We start from the raw sequence: 14,874 nt of genomic DNA, 5'->3' as shown, positions 1-14,874 counted from the left end.
TTTTATTAACAGTGCTCAGTAGCACTTTTTTTTGCTCAAAATTCTCTGTAGAGTGTATAGCTGGATGTGCACATGCACCTTAAATTTGACTGAATATCACTAAATTGGCCTCCAAGGCGGACCCACCAATTTGCACTCCCACCTGCTGTCTGTGAGACTTCCTCTCCCCGCACATCCTGCCGGCAGCCTGGAGTTCTCAGCCCTTAAGCTGGGCACGTTGATGCGGTTAACGTGGGCCTTCATTTCAGGTCAGCGTTCTTTTAGGTTGTTGTTGACCATTTGCCGTTGCGGGAGTTGCCTGCTCATGATATCCCCGCCATTTCCCTACTGAGTCGCCTTTTTCCTCTGGAGTGACGAGAGTTCTTTATGTGTCCTGGCTGCCGATCCTTTCGGTTACGTGTGTTAATACCCCCCAGTGACTGGGTCTTCAGTCTGGATTCCTTACCAGAGCTGTGTCTTAAGGTCTAGTCAGCCTTAGTTCATCTTGAAGATATAAGTCATCTTTCTATACACATGCATACATATGTACACATGTTTGTAGCATGTGCGTATGCACACACACACACGACCTCTTTTTCTTGGGAAGGTTTGCACCGTCTACCTTTGTGAGAGTCCGAGGGTGAAGAAAAGGAAGTGGTTCCCAACAGTGTCCGTGAGGTTGATCGAAAACAGCCTTCTCCACCAGGATAGTCGCAGAGGCTTGCAACCAGCCGGTCTTGGAGCAATTTCAGTGCCCTCCCGAGGCTGTTTGTTAGAGCGAGCTGATTGTTCCCCGGGCTGTGGCTGTGTAGACGTGACCCGCAAGGTCCCAGGGAAGCTGAAGGTCACCGTGGTGGGGCACGGAGGGTTTGGCGGGCTGCCTTGGACAGAAACCGAATGTGACTTGAGGTTTTGGGTTTCCCCGTTTCGGTTTTGGCTGAAGTCAGACCCTGGTTTCAGCCCGATCACATTGAACCATTCTGTGGCCCACAGTGATTTAGACTTAAAACTCCCATTTCCAGGCCAGATTATTTTTGTTGGACTTTGCACTGGCCCGTCCTCTTCAGAACTGAGAGCACTGGCTTCCCCTGCCCCTCCCCGTCCTCTGACCTTTCACTTCAAACTTTCCGAGTTGAATGAAGAGTAACCCTTCGGCCTTTCCAGGGTATGGCCCTGTGAAACTCACAGTGCCTGCAGCCATGACCTCTGCCTGTCCTGTCTTACTGAGGCGCGGGAAGACTGATGACAGCTGCCATCTTGCAGTTGCCCCCCGACCCCCTAGAGACCCCGAGCTCCTTGCGCCTGACCCCATAGCACTCTCCTGCCTGGGCCCGGCCGCCCGCTCAGGTGCTCTTCCCACACGTGTCATCCAGGTGCGGGCTCGGGGCATCCCCCAGTTCCAGGATGAGCTGCTTCACCGTCACCAATTCGCTCCTTCAGAGAGTGCCACCCTCCGGGCAACCGGCACAGGCAGCCCTAGGGGACAGTTCCCTGTGCTGTGCCAGGTGTCAGACTGCACTACACGCTTCCTCACCTGTCGTCTCAGGTGATGCTCCCATTAGTGCCGTCAGCAGTCGGGCCAGCTTCCTGGGCCTGTGACCAGCACCATCTTTCAGGGCCTGTGCTTGCTTTAGGAGGAAGGGCACCACGCTGGCTTTGACGCCCTGCACTTGCCTTCTTGAATTTTTAAATAAGTTTTCAATAGTTGGCCTACGTCTTCCAGCTTGCACTGAGCCCTGAAAGTCAGGTAGCCGGTCCTGCCCACAGATCGAGGCGCCGAGGCTTGAGACGGGATGTAATTTGCCCGAGATTGCACAGCTCATAACTGTCAGGGCTGGGATCGGAGGAGTTTCAACTTTGCTACTTCGTTGATTAAAAATAGAGCTCCGAAGAGCCTTGCGGGAATTGCCCTACAAGGAGTGAGGCAGATCGTGCTGTAGAAATACTGATTTGCTGTGGAGATGTGCTTGCATGTCGTTAAATAGTTTTGTGGTGACCCCCACACCGGCCAGTTGCCACCCTTGTCTTTGAGGGAGGAACCCTATCGGTTATTTCTTTTGAGGTCCCTGAAAGTGCCTGCAACAGGGCGCCTCCCAGGGGAGCCACGCTGGCCGACCAAGTAGGTCCGTGGGCTCCTTTGACTGCAAAGAAGGAGAGAGACCACAGGGTGTCGGGAACTATCAAGGTGCACGAGGAGTTAAGATGCTGACCCACAGGGAGCCGGGAGGGTCTGGCATAGCTCTTGGACCAGATCCTGGCACAGGGGTTCATGGATCCCCGACTCAGCTCCTCCTGGCTTTCCTATTCTGTGTGTCTCATCCTACCAAGCATTCCACTCACAACTCTACCAGGACTTTCCCATGTGGCCCAGACCCCTCAGGCTGCTGGACTGCCTAGAGGTGGACCCGGGGGCCAGGCAGTGCCCTCTGGCTGTGTTGGCATAGTTACAGGGCACCAGCCTTGTGTTGGCATGGTTACAGGGTACTAGCGCGGTGGCTCGGGCGAAGTTGCTTTAGGAACGGGGTGGAGGGAGGCCTGTCCTGCCCAGGTCACTGTCTGTCCGGGCTCCCAGGACGGGCTCTGATCGAGTCGGCCGTCTTCAGAGGTGAGCTCACTGCCTCCCGAGCAGGACGCCCTGCGGCTGGAGGTTCGGGGGGTGTCCAGGGGACGGGCTGGCTCCCTGGTGATCGGCTCTCTCTTTCCTTCACAGCAGCAAACCCTCTGCTTTGCTCCACCGCCCGCTACCACTGTAAGAACGGGCTCTGCATCGACAAGAGCTTCATCTGCGACGGGCAGAACAACTGCCAGGACAACAGCGACGAGGAAAGCTGCGAGAGCTCGCAAGGTAGGAGGCGCCCGGCACTAACCAGTGGTCACAGATCGCAGCCCCGCCCCACGGTCACCGTAGGAGGGAGGACACGACACCCGTGCCCGCCTCCACACGCACGCACCGTGTTCGTGCTTGCACTTGACCCCACAGCCCTTGCACACGTGGTGCTAATGAGAAGCACCATCCCTTTTGTTTTTCTCGTGTTAAATAGCATATGCACATTTTCTCAAAAGTGAAGTTTACCCCAGCTCCCTGACACCCTGTGGGGCCTCTGCTGTGGTTTTCTGAGTCGCTGCATCGTTGGGGGCCCTCGAGGCTGTTCTTACCATTGAATTTCTCCTGCAGGATCAGTCTGGGTGGGCCGTGTGCGTGGGTGCATGGCTCCGCCTCGCCGTACAGCTGTTGGGAGTAATTTTTTTGCTTCACCCGGCTGCTCGCATTGTCTGCACACGTCAGTTTCACTGGGATACCCCCGGCGTTCGCTGCGGTTCTGTTTTCTCCATTTTTGCTAATTTAGCAGGCACAGAATGACGGCCTCCCAAATGCTTGCATTTGCGTTTCTCTGATTGTGAGCAAAGCTGACGTTCCCCGTGTGCTTGTTTGCTCTTTGTTTCCTCTTATGTGGATCGCCTGCTCCTCTCAGACTCTCCGCCTCAGAGCTGTTTTCTGGAAGCCAGAGGATGCCGTTTGGGGGTGGAAAGATGAGCGTTTTAGGGAACCCCGGAGGGCACAGCAGGGTCGTATCCTCTCTGTGAAAACTGACTGGGTACCTTTCTTTACTCATTGGCCATTTTCCTGTAAACATGTATTTTCTTCAGTGGTGAGGCCAAAAATACAAAGATTTAAGAATGTACGTTCATTTTAAGGCAACCTAAAAAGTATATATTTCGGGTATAAACTAGTACCACCTGAATACAAGCTTTACCTTTTTTTTTTTAAACTTAATGTTACATTGCTGTGATTCACCCATATTATTGTTTGTTGGTAGAGTTCATTTTCTTGACTGTTACTCAGTATTCCACTGTATAAATGTACCACAGTTTCTAGACGTAATAAAACTGCAAAAAGCAAGGCAAGGGAAAGACGTAACTGGCCAACTCGTGTCAGGAGGTGGGATGGATGGGTTCAGATGAAGGTTCTTTTCAAGGTCCTGGCTTTTGTTTTAGTTGGTGCTTGTTATGTTATTAAAAATGAATAAGTGGGTCATTCATAGACCACTGGTGACCGTGGGTCACAAACCAGGGATGGTGATCCATCCGAACCTGTACGCTCGAGGTCCAGAGACAAGGACAGACCAAATGTGCATCAACAGAGCCTCGGCCAAAACGTGTGCAGAAAGCAGCTGTGGGAGCTTATTCTTGGGTAGCATTAGCCTCTGATTGTCCTCAGGTCTTCGCTTCACCAGGGGTTCTCAAAGTGTGGTCCTCTGAGAAGCAGCACGTGGAACCCTCCAGAATGCAGAGCTCAGGCCGCACCCCAGACCAGCGGAGTCACCCGGGAGCCGTCCGTGCTTCCAGAGCCTTCGGTGATTAAATACACAGTGAAGCCTGAAGCCCCTATGGTTGGTGCCCCAGCCTCGGCGAGGTCTCTTATCTTGCCATGTGCCGAGGAATTTCTAAACTTCGATGGAGCGGCAGGGTATTTCTAGCCTTAACGCAAAGTCAGTTTTATAAACCAAACGTTAGGCCAGTAAAAACTCCTTTGGCCTGTGCCATCCGCAGTGATAGATAGCAGATGGGGGGAACCAGTCACAGAGTCGAGGACATACTAGCAGAGATAGGAGGGGTTGAGGAGGTTTTCTGTGCCATTTCTTAGGTGGTTTCCTATGTGTTCACTGGACTCACTAGTGGTGCCCTGAGGTGTTCAGCAAAAGGACTCCCAGATCTAAACCTGGGAAGTTAGGGAAATTGCCCTCCCGTCCCACCCCCACCCCTAGCCTCACCCCCACCCCCACCCCACTGGCCTGTCCCAGCATTTTTCTGAAGCAGATGTTGGCCTACCCTTAAGAAGAACCGCTCTCTGCAGGCTGGGTGAAGTTAGTGTTTCTGAGCCCAGCCCCTTTTTCTCTGTATGTACTGTACTTTCATATAAACATAAGGCGTAGGAGACATCAGTGCTGGACACGCGTGCGGAGCCCGGTGTTGCCAGATGCCTTACGTGGAGCAGCCTCCCTTAGTGTCTCAGCTTTGTGCCTTCCACAACCAGATGATACCCCCCTGGAAAGTAAGCTGTGTTCCCACAAGCTCTCAGAAAACAAGTCCCATCAGGGCGGGGGTGACGGCTGCAGTCGCCATCAGTGTGACAGCCTCCGAGCCAGGGGAAGGCGCTACCCTTAGCTACCTGAGAACAGGAAGCGTGCCCTTTTTTGCCTCTGGAATCCCACAGGTCCTACCTAGTAGCTGAGTGCCCTGCGCATAGCGGGTTCCATAAGGACTGGAGACTGGAAAAGATGTCTTTGTCGGGCGTTATGCTATTAAGCTGTGCTTCATTTGCCCCCTGTGTACTACTACATTGTGTAATTTTAAGTTATGTGAGTTTTAAGATCTACGGTCTATTAAAATCCTCATCATAAGGATTATTATTGTTGTTTAGATTGGGTAGATGATGCTGTCCTCCCTCAGGGGAGCACACCCCCCTCAGCGAGTGTGAGATGGGGTCGGGCCCGCTGTCCCCCGGGCCAGTCGACAGTTTCTCATCCCTCTTCTGCTGTGACGCCCCCTGCTCCGAGCGTGATTCTGGTTTTGAGGGTATGCTTCCCTCCTGTCGGGTAGCCTCTAAATGCAAACGGACCGCTAATGTGGGACTTGAGCAAAGAACCACCAGAGGACCGGGGCTCGTCTTGTACCGCCGGAGATTGGCCCCTCGTCACCGTAATAGTAGTGAACATTCATCGAGCCTTACCAGGCCCTAGGCACGGTGCTAATTCATAAGCACCGTCTGTTCGCAAGCCCCTTTAGGCAGAACATGTCCTGTCTGCCTCTGCCAGCTCCCAGTCCTTCACAAGGCACCTTTGCTTCCAGTCCATGTGGGCAGCGGAAACGGTATTCTGTGCTGTCTACCTGGACGCAGTGGAGAAAAGCTGGCCCCACGCCGGGAAGTGCAGGTCTTGAAGTACTTTTCTTCCAGCTTGGTGAGGGTCTGGAGGAGTGGTGTCTCGCGCTAGAGACCCCAGCTTTGTGTGTGTGTGCCTCACCTCCCTCTCCGCTCATCCCCATAAGTCCCTGCCTCACCCTTGGCCTTGAAACGGACGACGACGAGCTCTGCCGCGAATTGATGAGATGGGATGGGACCGGGAACGTGCAGTCATTACCGTACCTTTCTATTCCGTGTGGGATGTAGTAGAGACCAGGGAACACTGTGGTGGGATGGGGTTTTAATTGGGCTTCCTTGATTGGGAACACAGCCTGTTCACCCGGTAATTCCCACAGCAGGTCTCCTATTGCCTGGGCACTCTCCCTGGGAGGGCACATCTGGGGCCAGCAGGTGCTGCCCTGTCCCTGCTGGGCGTGGCCAGCACTGAGGTGGCCTTAAATATGTTGACTTTGATCCAATGGAGCAGTTAGATTCTCTCCAGCGTTGGGGAAGCGACTGAACGTGGCGGGTGGGCTTGAATGACTCCCACCTCCTGGGGCTCACACCTGGTATCACCCTGATCCCTTGAATGTCATCTGGACCTTGCGACTTGCTTTTTTGAAAAATAATTGTGGCAAAACACACATAACATAGCATTTACCGCCTTAACCATTTTGGAGTGTACAGTTCGGTTGTGTTAAAGTATATTCACATCGTTGTACCCCAGTCTCCAGATCTATTCCCTCTCCCACAACTGAAACTCTGTGCCCATTAACCCTTTGAGTGCCAACCAATATCCTAGGAACTATGCTAAAATTGCCAAGGCATGTTTGCTGATTTTACAGCAGTTTAGGAAAAAAATTATGAATCGCAAGTAAATGAAGTTACATATTCAAAAACTTAAGGAAACCTTTACTACATTGACATATCTAGCAATATCATCATCACTAATAAAAGCAGACTTAGAACTGGACGCCATTTCGAAGCTTTGATAGCGCTCCCGGCACTTTTGGCGAAAGACAGGAGGCGCGCGATCGCGCTCCCCGGCACTCTAGGAGTTAAAAAAGGCCACTGTCCTTCCTCCTGCCCCCAGCCCCTGGCCACCTCCATTCTCCGTCCTGCCTCTGTGAATTTGACTACTCTAGCTATCTCATATAAGTGGAATCACTCTGTATTTGTCTTTTGCCGACTGGCTTCTTTGTTACTTAGCATAATGCCTTCAAGGTTCATCCGGGCTGTAGCAGGTGTCAGAACTTCCTTCTTTTTTAATTAAGGCTGCACCGCACTCTATTGTACACCTGTACCACTTTCTGCTTACCCACTCGTCTGTTGATGCGCCCTCGAGTTGCTTCCGCCTTTTGGCTATTGTAAGCAATGCTGCTGTGAACACAGATGTACAAATTGTGCCTTGCGTTTTAACAAAGACGATGGCATCAAAGGGGGTGGTGTGTTGGTTCCAAGATTAGATTACGAAATCTGGCATCTGTTTTTGCGCTCTCTCTCTCGCTCTCGCTCTCTTTCTCTCTCCTGTGTGGATGGTGCTGCCATGTTTTAACCAGCCCCATGGATAGGACCTGACCAATAGCCAGCTAAGAGCTGCAGCCTCCCAGTAGCCACGCTTGGTGAGCTTGGAAGTGGCTCCTCCTCTGGGGAGACCTCCAGCGATCCGAGGCCCAGCAGACACCTTGACCTTGGCCTCGTAAGAGGCCTTGATCCAGAGCTAAGCTGCTCCTGGATTTCTGACCCAGAGAAACTGGGAGATAAAAAATGTTTGGTTTAGTTCAGCCTCTGAGTTTGGGGTTGATGTGTTATGCATTGGGGATAGATCACTAATACACTGAGCACCCCTCACCCGGGCCCCAGTCTGACTGTCCTAGTCCCAGAGCAATGTGGGGACCAGGTGATGGCGAGGCGTCACCTCTGGGAGGAGATCAGGTAGGGTGTTTAGGGACCACCAGGACTGAGCACTGACCGAATGCCAGGCAGCAGTCCACGCATTTTACTGGTGTCGTCCCTTCAGTCCTCACAGAATCCCCATGAGAGGGACCCCCTCACAGAAAATGAGCCCGTTTTCTAGATGACGAACCCGAGGAAGAGAGAGGTATCCACGGCTGTGCCATGTCCACAGCGAGGAGTGGCGAAGCCAGGACGGGAACTCAGGCCGCCCAGCGTACAAAGCAATGCTCTCCATGGTCCCCCATGGCCCCCCATCGCCCAGATACTGCCGTCTGGTCATCACTGCATTGAGCCCCAACACCAGGCCCAGCCCTTGGTCCCGTGAGCCCGTGAGGGCGGTGGGTTTGAAGGCTGGCATGTGGTCTCACGCTTTGTACTGAGGTTGTCCTCTCAGGAGGAAAGACCGATGCCACCTGCCCGCAGGGGAGGAGCGCTGGGAGTCCACCCTCCTGCAGAGGCGCCGGTGCCGGGAGGGACCTGCGTGTCTTGGCTGCGGGTTGCAGTGCCTTCATCTTGCCTGCTGCATTCTGGTGATAACGCTTCAGGAGCATCTGGAAAGCTGGCTGTGGGGCTTGGCATCTCACCAAACGCTAACAGTGCCAGCGTGTGCTGTTTCTTCTGCAGAAGTGTGGGTGTGTATGTGTGCGTGTGTGTGTGTGTGTGTGTGTGTGTGTGTGTGTGTGAGAGAGGGGGGGGCGGGTCCAGAATGAGGGACAGCTCCGTGCACTTGGAGAAGGGAAGCGTGGCTCCCCTGGGGTGGTCAGCAAGAGTAACCTGGGAGGAGCCGGGGAGATCAGCAGGGGCCGATGGACGGGGGCCCGGGAAGCCACAGTAAGGATTTTGGACTTGGTTCTATGGGCAGCGGGAAGTCACCACGAGACACGCGGAGGTGGTAGCTGCGGGGTGGACAGGGCCGTGGCTTCAGGGAGTATTTGAGGCTCGAATCACTGAGATCCACTGACAGACTGGGCGAGGGTTTCGCGGGGTCCGAATAGCCACGGCAGCGGGCGTGGCACAGGGTGCTGATCCTGGGGACTGAGCGGCTGCCGTCCGACTGGCCGGCTGTGCGTGCCTTCTGCCCTGCGCCCGGCTCCCCCAGGCAAGGTGGAGAGAGTAAAGGAGGGATGCTTTCGGAAGACACCTTTGCTTCCTGTCGCAAGATCAACCCAGTAGCAGCCCAAGCTCATTTCTAGAGAAATCGTGGTGAGCAGTCAGATGGGAAAAGTGCTAATTTTTAGTTTTTCAAGTATGAATGGGAAAGATAAATAGATCGATTTGAAAGTAGTTGCATTTAGGAAGCTTTTTTCTGCAAGGGCCAGTTGGATATTTATTTCGTGGGCCATACAAAATTATCAATTTAAAAATTAGCCTGCTAGATTTGATCAAACATTTAAATTAACTCGCTCCTCGTGCCTTGGTAGGGCCAGACCAAATGATTTCTCGGCCTTTTATGGCCCTCAAACCGGATGTTCCCCATCCCTGATTTAGGCGATCCCACCAAAAATGTCACAGCCTAGAATTTGCTGGGTGGCCAGTATTTATCCCAACACGCGTGGCCGCCATGTGATGTCAAGAGGGGTCCTGGGAAAAATTCACCCCGAAAGAATTCGTTTGGTTTTACTTGGAAGGAGACGGCTGGAGGAATAGGAAACCTTTTTTCCACTTTAACTCTAGCTTTTGAAGGCCCGGCTGAGCTGGGAAAGGCCGAAATGCTGACATCTTTAGAAGACACAGGAGGAAGTGGGAGGGGTTGATTGCTGCCTTCCTGTACCTGTGGGGTGTCTGTCTTCTTAGTAACTGAGTGTTTGCATCCCGAGATCTTCCTTAGCATTAGCCACTGCGACAGGAACTGGAGGAATTCTAGAATGCCTCTTATCCGAAGAAAGGCAGGATTCTCCCCTGAGGACAGTCACTGCTTCCCGATCTCGTAGTCATCGTGCTAATCTCAGAGCTCTTTCTTGCATCTCCCCCATTCCTTGTGCCCGTCGCCCCTCTCTGCCCTCTCTTGGCCCCCAGCTTTATCTGTCCCTCCCTCCCCCGGGCATGTGGTAGAGTCCGGCCTGGACACCCGGCAGCGTGTGCCTCTTCCGGAGGCGACCGACCATGTTTCAGGGCAGCGGGACCAACTGCGGGCCCTGCTGTCTCCCCTTAGCGGGGAGACTGCTGTGCTGTGCTGGGATTACGTAGGGACCTTTATCCTTCCATTCCGTGGACAGCCTGTGGCCCTCAGCTCCCCACACTGCCCCCGACTAGTTTATTCTCTTGACTCATCTTCATATTCATTCAGAGGCAGTTGTGTGCACAGTGCCTGCTATGGCACGGCCCCACCGAGGTTCTGGAAGAGATACAGCGCAAGCTCAGACCAAAGAGGCTCCAGTCTTCAAGGGAGGAACATATTGCCCTGCAGATAATGACCCCAACGTCTGATAAATGCTGTGATAGAGCGAGCAGCAGGCCGTGGGAGACAGAAGGACATGAGCGGGCAACGAGGAATGAAGTTTTCCTAGGGCCGTGGTCAGCAAACTGTGGCTCGCGAGCCACATGCGGCTCTTTGGCCCCTTGAGTGTGGCTCTTCCACAAAATACCACGTGCAGGCGCGCACGTACAGTGCGATTGAAACTTCGTGGCCCATGCACAGAAGTCGGTATTTTGTGGAAGAGCTGGTATTTTGTGGAAGAGCCACACTCAAGGGGCCAAAGAGCCGCATGTGGCTCGCGAGCCGTGGTTTGCCGAGCCGCAGTTTGCCGACCACTGTCCTAGGGGAATATGGCAGAGGCTTCAGAGAAATGAAATCGCTGCCCAGTCTTTAAGGATAAACAAAAATGGACCCATAAGCAAGCATGAGGCTGGGCACCGAGCCAGAGGAAGGAGCATATTCAAAGACAGATTCCTTATGGCTAGAGCGACATGTTGGGGGCGGGCGCCGTGCAGGGACATGGAGCTGCCAGGGTGGGTGAGGCCGCCTGTGGAGGCCCCCTCCCCTCCCTGCTGGGTTCAGTTGGAAGGTGGAGCCAGAGGAGAAGTGAGGTGCTCAAGCCTGGAAGGGAATTCACAGCAGGGGCTGACTGTCCTTGCACAGGGGAGAGAGAATCCTGGTTCTCCGTGGTCTTACTGAGCTCTGCTCTCCCATGGGCAGGGGAAATCTAAGTGAGACTTGGGGACACCACGCAGGGGGCTGGGGAACCATAGGTGCTGTGACTTCTCCGGGATCAGCATCGTTGGGCAGGGTGGATGACTGTGGGCCAGATATTCCCACCCTCCCACCCTTGACTGTAGTGGCTTGAAAAATCTTTCTTGGGTTATGCAACCCAGTAATGACCCTTCTTTTTTTGGACCCAGTCTGGCTCCCTGGGAGCTCTGTGGCCTGGGAAAAGTGGTCATGTGCTCTGATGTTGCAAATATCTTGCCAACCCCACCTCCCCCAGTGCTCCAGGCACCTATTTTTCTTTCCCTCCTTGTTTCTCTCTGGAAATGCAGCAGGTTATCCGTGGTCACCCTTTGGCTCTGGAATGCCACGGAATGCCACGGACCACAATCTCCTCTGTGAGTTCTCTCCCTGGAGGTCTTGCGCCCTCTGTGAAGTGTGCGTGGCTCCGGTTGGCATCGGTAGGTCAGCTTTTCCTGAAGGTCTCCTTTGGCAGGGCACACTGCTAGGTGCTAGATGAGGTCCAGAGAACTCCCAGGAGCCGCTCCCTCTCTGGTAGCTCATTTCTCAGCTGGAGGGGAGGACCAGGAGGACCCTGGCAGCCTGTGACCAGCACTATGAACTTGAAAAATGCTGCTTCGAGCCTTGCATCTGAAAGGCAGAAAGGGGGAATGGGTGGCTGCTGGGGGGTGATGAGCCACAGACGTTTACTGGGTGGCACTGAGTCACGCAGCCGGGGAGAGAAGCTCTGCGTGTGCTTTGACTGGCCAGGCTCCCAAACGAAGCCGGCCTGAACTGGAACGCTCTGCTGTGGCAGCAGGGGAAACCGAGGCACCTCTCCAGCAGGGGCGGCCCCTCTCGGCCCCTCAGTGTCTGCTTGAAGAGGCTCTTCCCATTGTTGTTTCTTCCTCATTGCTTGTGAACCTGTTGTGAGCCTTTGAGAGCCCAGCTTTTACCTTAATTTTGGAGTTTGATCAGGATGGTAGTCGTTCCTGGCCTGAAAAAACAGTGGGAATAGCTGTGGAACGTTCCAGAGTGTGGGTGTTCAGGGATAAGTGGGGGTGGAGCAGAGCCACCGCCGTTCGAGGCGAGGGTGGGGGGGGCTCAGGTGTCAGTGACTTCCCCAGGCGTGGCCTTACAGAAACTGCCTATCGGTCAGGAGCAGGGGTGAGTCTCATATCCCCCTCTGTTCACTCAGCAAAGAGCATTAAGTGCTAGACATCGGGGCGCGTCACTGAATGAGAGCGTGTGGCTCTCCCCGGTCCTGAGGATCGGCGCAGTTGAAAAGCCAGGTGTCCATCTTGACTCATTTGGAGGAAGTGACTTTGATTATTTCTCAGGCGGAACAAAGCCTTGCCTTTTGACTGTGGGACTTTTAGAAGCGCCGTTGTGAGGTGGGACCTGGGAGAAAAAGGAGGAAAGGGGTCGGTGTGTCCCTGCTCACCCATTCTAGACGCTCACACTTGGAGGCATTTGCAAAAGACGCCTCGCCTCAGACTAATTTATGGCGTGTTTTCTATTAGAATTGCAAAATAGGGTGTTAAAATACGGCTTCACGTTATATTTAACGCAGGTTATATTTAAAACGGGGATATGAACTGAACCGTGACGCAGAAACTAGAAGGATCTCTACTAATTTACTGGATTTCTGAAGTGAACTGAGTTCTGTTATTGTCTCTTTTTTTGTTTCCATCATTGCTCCGTATTGTTTTTCATTAAAAGTAATTTGAATGAGCCCTAGCCAGTTTGGCTCAGTGGTAGAGCATCGGCCTGTGGACTGAGAGGTTCCAGGTTCGATTCCAGTCAAGGGCACATGCCCGGTTGCAGGCTCAATCCCCAGTAGGGGGCACGCAGGAGGCAGCCAATCAGTGATTCTCTCTCATCATAGATGTTTCTATCTCTCTATCTCTCCCTTTCCCTTTCTCTCTGAAATCAATAAAAATATATGTTTTTAAAAAGTGATTTGAATCAGAACCTACTGTGGATGTTCAGGTCCGCTCAGCTAGAGGGGACCTGAAGCCTGTGGCTCCCCAGCTGAGCAGGAGCTGACGCGCTGCTGGAGTCTCTGGCTCCCACTCAATCTGACAGTGTGTGTGTGTGATGGCCATGGCTGCAGCCGTATCCGTGGGACTGGGGCCCCACATGGGCTCTGTCACCTCACGGGCAGTGTCAGCGTTAGCGAAATGCCTTAGGTGGTGGTGGTTCTCTGCTTGGTCGACCCTTCAGCTCTCAATCTGGTAGTAGAATTCACAGATGATTCTGTAAGATGTTTATATCCTCTGTGAAAAGATCTGGAAAATGCAAATGAGTGTGATCAGGGTTCTGTGGAGACAGGAGTTATTAAAGGCCAGCAACGAGGAGTTACGCTGAAGAATGTCTAGTTATAGGGATACTTAACCAGCGGTGGTTGAGAAATGTAGGGGAGAAGGGCACTGGGAAATGCTGATGGTGAGTTTCAGAATGCTGGAGTGATGGGGAGGAGATGTTATTTCATCAGAAATAAAATGAATTACTGCTACAACATAGATGAACCCTGATAACATTATGCTACATAAAACAAGCCAGTCATAAAAGAGCCCATACTATAGGATTCTATTTATATGAAATGTCTAGAAGTTGGGTGTATACCTAGGAGCGGAATTGCTGGATCATACGGTAACTACCAGTAGCTCTGTGTTTAATTCTTTGAGGAACTGCCAGACCGTTTTCCAAAGTGGCTGCACCATTTTACATGACCTCCCACAGGGTTCTGATTTCTGCACAGCCTCACCAACACTTGTTTTTGTTACTATATTATTATAGCCATGCTTGCGGTGTGACGCGGCACCACATTGTGGTTTTGACTTGCATTTTCCTAATGACTAATGATGTTGAGCTACTTTTCATGTCCTTTTTGGCCATTTGTGTATCTCACTTAGAGAAATATTTATTCAAATCCTTTGCCAACTTTTTAAAAGTTGGGTTGTCTTTTTATTATTGAGTTGTAAGGGTTTTTTATATATTCTTCAAACAAGTCATTTATCACGTAGGATTTGCGAACATTATCTCCCATTCTGTGAATATTCTTTTCACTTTCTTGACATTCATTTGCAGCATGAGTTTTTCATGTGGATGAAGTCTAATTCATCTACTTTTTTCTTTTGTTATTTGTGCTTTTGGTAGCATATCTAATCATTGCCTAATCCAAGGTACCAAAGATTACTCCTGTGGTTTTGTGTGTTTTTTCCCCCTAAGAGTTTTATAGTTTTGGCTCCTATCTCCAGGACTGTGGTGAATTTTTAGTTCATTTTTATAGATGATGTGAGTTCATAGTCCAACTTCCTTCCCTTGCGTGTGGACATCCCGTTATCTCATTCCCTTTTGTTGAAAGGGTTATTCTTTCCCCCACTGAGTTGCCTTGGTACCATGTCTGCTTTGTTTTTAATAAATTCACTACCTGGACTCCTTCAGCCATATTTCTCACCAGGGGACACATTCACGGGTAGTGTGTGACAGTCCTTGCCTCCTAGGGATTTATGTTCCTGCAGGAAGAGCCGAGAAACAAATGTGGAAAAAAGACACAGCTGTGCGGTGATATAGGGAACGTTTTTTAAAAAGTGCTCCGTTCCCTTCCTCATTGGATGACTTCATAACACCATGGACCTCTCCTCATAAATCCAGTGGCAATTTCCTTCACCAGAATAATAATGTATTTTCCTCCACAGGTAGTGGTCGTTGTAGCTAGAGTTGTATTAGGTGGAAACTGTCATTGAGTGTTAACCGTGTGCCAGGGACTTCTCTGAGCACTTTATACGCATCCTTCATTCAAACCGTGCGCGAACCCCAGGAGGCAGTAACTGTTATCCACATTTTATGGAGGAAGAAAGTGAGGTCCCGAGAGGTTAGTTCATTT

At 52.0% G+C, this 14,874-nt stretch overlaps 1 protein-coding gene across 5 annotated transcripts in view; it reads left to right on the top strand.

The window, feature by feature from the left end:
- Window positions 1-14,874, top strand: part of LDLRAD3 (low density lipoprotein receptor class A domain containing 3) — a 213,547-nt gene that overhangs the window by 111,213 nt on the left and 87,460 nt on the right. For 3 of the 5 annotated variants that reach the window (XM_036326172.1, XM_036326170.1, XM_036326174.1), the window contains exon 4: window positions 2,690-2,824. In XM_036326172.1, coding sequence (XP_036182065.1) covers window positions 2,690-2,824 — 135 coding nt within the window. The remainder of the gene's footprint in view (window positions 1-2,689; window positions 2,825-14,874) is intronic. The other 2 variants (XM_036326173.1, XM_036326171.1) reach the window with 1 other exon arrangement.

The sequence above is a fragment of the Myotis myotis genome, unplaced genomic scaffold (assembly GCF_014108235.1).
Source record: "Myotis myotis isolate mMyoMyo1 unplaced genomic scaffold, mMyoMyo1.p scaffold_m19_p_10, whole genome shotgun sequence".
NCBI classification, from domain to species: Eukaryota; Metazoa; Chordata; class Mammalia; order Chiroptera; family Vespertilionidae; genus Myotis; species Myotis myotis.
The sequence above is the reverse complement of the archived record's forward strand: the minus strand, read 5'-3'. Positions and strand labels throughout refer to the sequence as shown.